The sequence below is a fragment of the Alligator sinensis genome, unplaced genomic scaffold (genome assembly GCF_000455745.1).
Source record: "Alligator sinensis unplaced genomic scaffold, ASM45574v1 scaffold1801_1, whole genome shotgun sequence".
NCBI lineage: Eukaryota > Metazoa > Chordata > Crocodylia > Alligatoridae > Alligator > Alligator sinensis.
The window spans coordinates 806,792-816,134 of record NW_005842608.1 but is presented as its reverse complement, the minus strand read 5'-3'; the positions used below and the strand labels follow the sequence as shown (position 1 = coordinate 816,134).

Sequence of the window (9,343 nt, the reverse complement as noted above, 5' to 3'; positions counted from 1 at the left end):
CGGCCGGATGCGGGTGGGGGCCATGAGGAAGCTTTAGGAAAAATGCCTCTTGAGAGAGAAATCAGGTTTGGGGCTGAACGCTGTAATGAAAGGTGCGGTTTGGGGGGCTGAGGAAGTTAAAAAATAAAAATGGGGGGGTCGTCAGTTTTACGCAGGGAAAAAAAAGCAGTTCCTTGAGGGGTTTTTTCTGTTCAAAACGGCATGTAAAGCGCAGCTGATAAGAAGGAACTACTCATTGCGTAGCCTCTTTTTCTGAGTGAGCTAACAGGAAGGCTTGTGATTCTCTCGCTACAGTTCAACATGCAGATCTTCGTGAAGACCCTGACCGGCAAGACCATCACCCTCGAGGTTGAGCCCAGTGACACCATTGAGAATGTGAAGGCTAAGATCCAGGACAAAGAAGGCATTCCCCCTGACCAGCAGAGGCTGATCTTTGCCGGCAAGCAGCTAGAAGATGGCCGCACCCTGTCTGACTACAACATCCAGAAGGAATCCACCCTGCACCTGGTGCTGCGTCTCAGGGGCGGCATGCAGATCTTCGTGAAGACTCTGACCGGCAAGACCATCACCCTCGAGGTTGAGCCCAGTGACACCATTGAGAACGTGAAGGCTAAGATCCAGGACAAAGAAGGCATTCCCCCTGACCAGCAGAGGCTGATCTTTGCTGGCAAGCAGCTAGAAGATGGCCGCACCCTGTCCGACTACAACATCCAGAAGGAATCCACCCTGCATCTGGTGCTGCGTCTCAGGGGCGGCATGCAGATCTTTGTGAAGACCCTGACTGGCAAGACCATCACCCTCGAGGTTGAGCCCAGTGACACCATTGAGAATGTGAAGGCTAAGATCCAGGACAAAGAAGGCATTCCCCCTGACCAGCAGAGGCTGATCTTTGCCGGCAAGCAGCTAGAAGATGGCCGCACCCTGTCCGACTACAACATCCAGAAGGAATCCACCCTGCATCTGGTGCTGCGTCTCAGGGGTGGTTGTTAGTTACTGTGTATCTTGCCCTACAGGGTTCTGCAATATCATTTGTGTTTTGCGTTGTAGTTCTTCCATGTCTTAATATTGTAAGTTAAATGCAAGCTTAAGTTACTGCTGAAGTTTGTGTCAAGCTAATAAAGATTGGTTGTTGCAAGTGTTTTGTCTTATTGTATAATGGTGAAAATAAATGTTCATGAACAATTGATGGGAACTTGATGTTCTCTCTTGGGGGAGGGGGGGCAGATGGGAGGGAAAGTGGAAGGGAGAATGGAGAGGGCAAGAAACGATTCATTCCACCTTGTTTAACTGCTAAGCAAGATCCTTACTAGCAAACTTGCTATAGGCTGTCATGACTAGGGAACCAAAAGGCATCTTTAATATGCCTTTTTACATCCAAGACAGCAGAGTTTAAATTTTTACTCTGGTAGTGCATAAAGAAGGAGTGTTCATAATAGAATGTTCCCACTGCCAAGGAAATGAAACATCCTCTTTTAGTCAGTGTCAGTAGCTTTTACTGCCTGCCATTCTCTAGATTTGATGCATCCAGCTCTCAAAATGTTTTTTGAAAGGGCAGAAAGGATTATAGGAAAGGAACAGAAGTTGGTGATGTAGTCTACCTATGGAACAATAGTAAATTAATTTGAGTATTGCTGTTTGTTAATGCTCAACACAAATCTAGGTAGGCTTTCTGGAGGGGAGGGAGTGGGGGGTGCACTTTTTTTCCCCCAATAGCCATGGGGGCGGGGGGACCCTTAATGTGAAGATAATGCAAACAGGAGAATACAAAAAGTAAGTTGGGTGTTTTGCCTATTGCCAGATGGCAACTGTTAGCCTACCTATTCTAAGGAACTTGCAGCAAGTGGTATTTTCATCAACATGAGCATAATGATGTGTAGGCAGAGTTCAAACTGATCCAAAGCTCAAATAGCCATAGGGTTAGTCTGCATTTAACCTTTCCATAAGTTAAAAACATGAAAACATCCCAAACGTGTTCCTAAAATGTAAGATTTCTGGCCTGGGAGGTAGGGAATGTCTTGAGCGTTCTATCAGATTAGTTTACCTGTATTTCCCCATGTTGGTTAAAGGGAGCTTAATCATTTAACTGTTTTCATATAACTGGATATTTTTTTCTAAGTATGCAAAAGAGTTTGACCTCATTTAACCTTGTAACTGGGTTCTATGTCAAACATTTATAACCGGTTAAGTTACTTAAAGTCCTTTCCATAAAAACTCTCATATAATTGCATGAGAGCAGGAAGTTAAGTTGGGCCAGTGGGTTATCGCCTGTTAGGCATAATATTTCAAATTCTGGCCATTAGTCAAAGACTGAATGAGGCTGAAGTATTCCTTGAAATGAAGCTTTCACGCGTTAGATTTTATCATATTTCACAAGTGGCTTCCTTGAAGATAACATGCCTTGAACATTAGATTTAAAATGGAGTATTCTAAAATAAGCCCTTAGGCTTGTGAGGGATGTGGAAAAAGTCAGCTTTTAACAAATATAGCTCGGGTATCAAAAACTGCTGGCAGTGCTTGCATCTATGGCAGAGGCCTAGTAGCTGTAACACTGCTGCCATTCTTAAAGCAGCTGCATAACCCTAGAGTGCGGGCAGCCTGAATACATTGTCTTCTAAAATGTCAGTTTCCTTATTGGAGCTAGCAGTACTAATTACTTGCTATGTCTGGTAGGAAGGTTTACTTGTTATAGGAATAGTATGCTACACCAACGGAGTCCTACACAGAATCTGTTTTGCACTAATGGTATTCCAATAAAACCTGAATTTAATATTCCCTGCTCTTGTACCTGACTTGCTGTGTGGACCTGGACTGACCACTTCACCATCTCTGCACTGTAAGTAGAATGGGAATGATGTATTTCCTTGTTAAAGCTTTTTGATAACCTATCGGTGAGAAATACTATGCAACAGCTAAGCATTATGATGCAGCTGTTTTACTACATTCAGCAGTATTAGCTATAATGGCTACATTGGTAGGAGATTCCTATCAAAAAGCCTGTGTCTGCAACTTCTGTTAGGCCTTGAAAATTATACACGTATGCAAAATTATAAGGAACTGAAAATGGTTTTACAATAGCAGGCACCAGATGACCAGAGACATCAGCCCGCCCCCTAAATAAATGATTAATTATCTTTAGAGCCCACCAGTACGGTACAATGAATTATCAGACTGAAATGTAACTATGAATGTTCTGGGATTTGTATTAATCCTTAAATTTCAAGTACTCATGTCACATATAGATGACAGACTCTGGTAACATCCCTTTCACTACTGCAAGTTGGGCTTTGTGACGGGCCTCTGTGTTTCTTCTGATAGTGCCAGTTAATTTCTTTTTCAGTTCCTTTCTTCTGGATTCTGGAATTTTTTCTATATCTTCACTGCTTATGTGGTGACCAAATACTTCAATCTGTTAACAAGGGGGGAGGGGAAAAAAAAAAACCAGAAAAGCGGGGGAGAAAACAGTTCTTGTGTTAGAAATGGTATTGTTTTCTTAATACATTACATCAAATTCAAAATGGCACCTGCAAAGAGTTGCGTGGTGAAACAGCCTTGATGTGTATGTGATTTTTTTTTTTTTTTTTTTACTATTTCTGTAATTGCTCCAAAATGTACATTTAAAATTTTGATAGTAGTATGGTTCTTAACCATGTTCTTAAAAATAGCAGCCCTATCTCTTCTTGTACACTAATGGCCCTGTTGGTTTAAAGGGAATTGATTCTCATTAATTCTCCCTTCAATCATTATTCCCATTATGCAAAATTGTTAAAAGTATTAGTAACATGAAAAGTTAAAACAACCTTACACTGTTACTTTGCTGCATGGGCCTTCGTGTGGTACACTTCCTTGATATCAGTGTCTACATTTTATTTCCTTTCCTCTTTTCCACTGTGGTATTTACACTGCATTTTCCTTAAATCTCTGTTTTGAAACCTTACGTTAGTGAGTCCTTCCCTGCAGTCCCCAGATAGTTAGTCCATCCTCTATAGGACAGCCCACTTAAACTCTTTCAGGACTCATTTACTCCGTGGATTTGTCTGCACATGTAAATTGCCCAAGTTTCACTTAAAAATTATCTAGTTAAAATTTTGTTAATCCCTGCATGGGGGCAGTTATATGGGGTTAGAAATGCTCCTGCTGGTTTAGTTCGCACCTGTGAATTTACAGGTGCAAGTTAAACCACTGTAAATCAGGTTTAAATTGATTTTTTTTTTTTAAAGTCTTTTTTAAGTTTTAAATAGATTTAGCTAAATCAGTTTTAAAACCCCTTGAGTCAAACAGGTGCAACTCTTGAACAGACCAGGTCTGAGTGACATGATACGATTACTGAAAGGCTAAATCACTTCATTTTTTGCAGAAGACATGTATAAAACAATGTGAAAGCAGCGTTCTTCATTGCTGCAATGAACCTACATCCCAAAGGCTCTAAGACGACAGAGAATGGGAAGTAAGCATCTGAAATACCTCTGCATTCTTGCAATCCTGGCTGTAGTTCCAAAGGTGTTCTCTAGTAGCTGCATTCAGAGAGCCTTGCTCAGCTGCATTATGTCCATTAGCGACTGAAAGTTCAAAACAAGTTGCTGTTAAATGCTGGGCAAACTTAGATAGCAAACTTTTGAACAATTTTAAATTACACTTATGAAATAGAAGTGCATGTTTGACAAACTATTTGGTACTTGTCTTTTCAAACTAGACAAGATGTCATAACCACTAAGAAATTACCAATAATAAGTAATTGGAAACTATTCTCATAGCATATCTGTGATTGCCTTTGGCTAATCATATGTATGCCTGGATATCTCCTCTTGGAATCAGTTTCTTCAAGTCAAGTCAGTCCTAAGGCCGCTATGACCATAAGGGCATCTTAGATGCTGTAACAGCCCCCTCAGGTTGGTTGAGTTGCTTTGCATCACTGGTGATTCTTCTGGCAAAGTGACCTGATGGTGCCCATCTCCTCTCCAAGTATGGGTGGTCGTTGGCTCACAGGGAACTCATCTGCCCTTTGACAGGTCTTGTTTTCAGTCCTGCCGGGTGTCCGCACACCATCCTCACCCAGGCTAGCCTAGGTGGGGGTGCTGGCTTAGTCGCTGACAACCTGACCGTGCAACAGACTGTACTGGCTTACGTGGTACCGGATAGCCGACGAAAAGAGGCCTGACTTGACAAGGAGAGGGCTAGTTTCTTAGAAGCAATTTCAATGTTAGCCACAGGATGGCACTACTGCTACACAAGTGCTACTTTATACAAAAAAAACCTACCTCTGGTGTTTGTTTTGTTCATTGTTTGCTTTTTCATTGCAGTATTCATTCAACAGGATGTAAATATACAGACAAAAAGGCTAATTCAAGCAAAAAATTGCTTTCATTTGGAAAAGTGCAATTTTTCTCTCAGTCTGATGATATTAATGGTTCCTCTGGAATATGCTTCAGAGATGCTGCTGGGAATGGAGAACTTGCGGAAGTGCTATTTTGGACAACCAGGCGGCTTTTTTCTTTTGAGCACTGCTCAGTATCAAAATCTCACACCAACATGCAAACAGTTGGGGAAAACATCCTCTACTTTAAACCCATCCCCTGGTTAGCCAGTCAGAAGTCAACACAGCTATAACAGCAAAGATATCTCCAGGTAGCTTTTTTTTTTTGTCAATGTACTATAGTAACCTGATTATTCCTATGACAATAGAAGCATGTATGTAGATTAAAGATAGACAGTAGATACCCAAATTAGGAGCAGACTGACCCTGAAAACTACAAATTATGGAGCCTTTGGAGACCACTATGTAATGCTGGTATTAGATGGAACTTTGTAATTTTAAAGGATCAGGCCCCATCCTGACATGAAAATATAATTACTAATAACTGATTTAAAAAAAAAAAATTTTTTTTTTAAATCTGATACTTGTTGTCACCAGTAACAACAGAACATTTCAAAGATTCCACAAGTGCATTATACCAAATCCCTCCCTAAGAGGTTGCACTTCCAAATTCCAAAATTCAGTCATTCAGTGTGGCGTTTATATAGCAGTCGTATTAAAACATTAGCCGCATAAAATGCTTATTATCCTAAGTTTCAATGGAGTAAGTAGTTTAAAAAGTCAGTCTCTTTTATTTCAGTATAGTGACCTTTACAGGATTTGTCAGAAGCAGTGATGTACCTAACGCCCATGCTGAAGAATTATTTTTATAGTTTTAACATGCACATAAGTGTGCGTGGGACCACGGCTGCTACAACCACTGCTGTGAAGATTAGTTCTGCATGGAAACAATACACATAAACATCAGATTGCCAGTAAGTAACCCTTCTTTATGATGTCCCAATACACAAAACATTATAGTCATCATTTCAGACAATTACATTGTATTGTTAAAATGAGAATTCACATGAATAATCGCAAGGTATTTAGGAGACTGCTTGATTCCAAGCTTCTCAGGAAACACTTACTTGCATTTGCAGCCTGCATTATCTGTTCAAGCAAATCCAGCGTCACCGTTGTTGCTGTTTTCCCATGAATTTCTATGTTTGTGGACATCCTACTTGTAACTATATGAGAGGGCAAAATGGAGACCATCACCTCCTCCAAATCAGGAATAAGTTTGTTTTAATTTTTTGAGAGCTAAATAATGAGACTCAACCCTGGTGAAAAAAAGATTTCTATGAAACTCTCCAACAGGTAGTGTAACAAGCTGCTAGTCAATTAGTGGCTGGTTGATATCATGAACCATGAAGGTTTATATTTCATATATTCTTTTACTCTGCCTCATGTAAGTCTGGATGATCTCATTATCTATACACATACCTGCTCCTTTTTAAATAACTGCAACAAGCTCTTGGCTTAATGAATAAGTCTGTGGCAATGAGTTCCCCAGGTAATTATGCAGCACTGTCAGTCCCTAGTGGACTGTCTTCTAAAGCAAACTCCTCCAGGCAAGTGGTAAGTGATGTTGGAGGAAGCCCAATTTTTAGTTGGAAATGGTGCAAACTGGAATGTGGGGTATCATCAATATAAAAGTAAAAGCTGATATTTTTTTTCTGTTGGGGAATCCTCTGTCTCCATCAAAGTCTGTATGATGTATGTGATAGGAGTATGTGAACGTGTAACGTACACTAACCTTTAGGAGGTGCTGGTTGTAGTGGGGAAGGTGAAGGATGCAAAGGGGTCAGTGACTGCCGTGAAGGTGCAGGTGCTATGAGGCTGTAAGAGAGGAAAGGTCCTTTCTCTCATGTATTACACAGGCACGTTCCATTTCAACAACGTTTCTACCCGGGGTTTGCAGTTTGAAAGAGGGCTGGTAACTACTATGTCACTTCAAGGGATCCTCCCTTCCTTTACATAACATACTTCTAGAATTTCTATTTCTAAAATTTTTCTAGTAACAGCTGACTGAAATGGTTCACATATTGTGCACACTGTATTTTGCCAAAAGAGGGAGGGCAGCTGAGATTTTTGTCAGTATTAGCACTCTGGTGCATTACAGAACAATTATGAAAGGTCATGGGGCGGGTGTTTTGGCTAAGATCACTTCTCTTCCAGGAATATTCTCTTTGGTGACATACTGTAAGGTGTTTTACCTTCCCACAGAGCATGTATCATCCATGGAAGGCTACAAGAGAAACAGAAAAGACAATAGAAAAACAATAGAAGTTTTGTTTTAAAATGTATTTTAGAGATCAGGCTTCATAAAGTCTCTCCCCAAAGGCTTATGTCAAGGCTGAGAAAAATCAGCTTTTGACTACCAGATGAAGTGGTTCATACAAAAGATACTTGCATTCCTTCCCCTCCATGTGTCTCACCAACATAGTAAATGTACAATCTCTTGAGCTACCTCTGCCAGGTCTAGCCTGCCTTTGGCAATGTTGTTGAAAGAGCATGAATTTGCATGTTATTACAAAGCAGTCTTCTGTAAGGCTTTTCACCCAGGTATATTAAAGTACTTTGTGAACATCAAACTGCATACCTCCAGTGGACTGTGCTATACATAATTATTATTATCCTGGCCTTGCAGACACAAAGGAGTTCTAGGATGTGCCAAAAGTTGCACTGTAAGACAAAACAAGATTGAGAAGCACTGAATTCCCAACCTTCTACTGTAGCTGCTGCACCAGGCTCATTTAATTTATGTGTATCCTCCCCATTTGTATTCAAGGCAACACAAAAGACACAGGTGCAGATTGGAACAGCCCAAACAGTTAGCAAATGTCACCACTTTTAGCAGAACAATAAAAATCTGTTTACTGTGGAAATGGCCACAATATAACATGGGATTAAAAGGTGAGGTGGGGAGCAACAAAAATCTCGTTAGTGAAGGATGCTGTTTTAATTCCAAAGTATCTGATGATGGTGGGAAAGGAGAAACAGGCTATAAAATCTATTTGCAGAATCATTTCTAAGCAGTCTTGAGAGTTTGCAATGAAATCTTATGAGCCTATAGCAAGGAGCAAGGTCCATTTTTGCTTATTTTTAACAAACTCAGTGTTATGATTACCCTTTGCTGCTCCTGGAGCTTTTTGATTTCATCTTCCAGCCCACTTATCTGGGCCTCTGCTGCCTTCTGCATTTCATAGCGCAGCTGTTTCTCCTGAAAGAGATCATTTGAAATGGTAGAAGTCCATGAGTCGCCTTGTGAAATGGCAAAAGTTGTTTGACATCTAGTTTATCAGCAATGGTATAGAAGGCAAAGCTCCCTACAAATTCTGCTGTAATGCTAGAGGGGAGCAAGCAAAGAAATATTTTTCCATGCTGATACTTGGGTTCATATTCTCTGGGTGGAATGACTACTGGTACAGAATGACTGCTGTGTATCACTGCAAAGGGACCATGTTTTGTTGACAGGGTAAAGATCTATTGCAAGCTGTAAAGCCTTTTAGAATCCTTCAGAATTAGAAGATCTGTAGGAAGGGATCGGTGCTGAAGGACTGTTGTTTCCATGCTATGCTACTGCTCCAACAGGTACAAAGAGGAAATAAAAATTTCAGAGCAGCTTCTACCCTGGAACAGTCAGAACCCCCTCATCTTCTCTTTTCTCCAGATAGTACCTGTGTTAGTTGTTCTTTCAGGTAGACCCTTTGGGCCTCAAAGGTTCCTTTAGTTTCTTCCAACAGCTGTAGCAGTCTGCTCTCCTGTTGCCTATAATTGTATTAAATAGGTCATTTCAGATAATGAAACTTTCAAGGCTTCTTTTTCTTTTATGCTTTTAAGTCTAGTTTATAGTTTCAATATAGTTTATGTTGTTATAGTTCCATATCTGGGAAGGCTGGGATTTTTTTTCTTTTTACCTCCTTTCTTCCTCCTCTCTAAACTTCTGCAGTCTTTCTTCATGTTTCAGTCTTTCCTTGTGCTGCTTTTGGA

The 9,343-nt window shown here is 40.5% G+C and overlaps 2 protein-coding genes across 2 annotated transcripts in view; one reads left to right on the top strand and one right to left on the bottom strand.

Annotated features, from left to right (window-relative positions):
* The first annotated feature begins 6 nt into the window (after positions 1-6).
* Positions 7-1,137, top strand: UBB (ubiquitin B). The gene is made up of 2 exons (XM_025214870.1): positions 7-13; positions 295-1,137. Exons 1-2 carry the CDS (start codon positions 8-10, stop codon positions 988-990), a joined length of 702 nt encoding a protein of 233 aa, XP_025070655.1. The 5' UTR covers position 7; the 3' UTR covers positions 991-1,137.
* Positions 1,138-3,133: 1,996 nt separating this feature from the next.
* Positions 3,134-9,343, bottom strand: part of LOC102373169 — a 13,875-nt gene continuing 7,665 nt past the window's right edge. The window contains exons 12-18 of the mRNA XM_025214852.1: positions 9,031-9,121; positions 8,481-8,573; positions 7,567-7,598; positions 7,107-7,189; positions 6,439-6,537; positions 4,462-4,556; positions 3,134-3,406 (exon numbers count right to left, since the gene is read on the bottom strand). Of these exons, the coding sequence (XP_025070637.1) occupies positions 3,230-3,406; positions 4,462-4,556; positions 6,439-6,537; positions 7,107-7,189; positions 7,567-7,598; positions 8,481-8,573; positions 9,031-9,121 (670 nt within the window). The 3' untranslated portion in view covers positions 3,134-3,229. The remainder of the gene's footprint in view (positions 3,407-4,461; positions 4,557-6,438; positions 6,538-7,106; positions 7,190-7,566; positions 7,599-8,480; positions 8,574-9,030; positions 9,122-9,343) is intronic.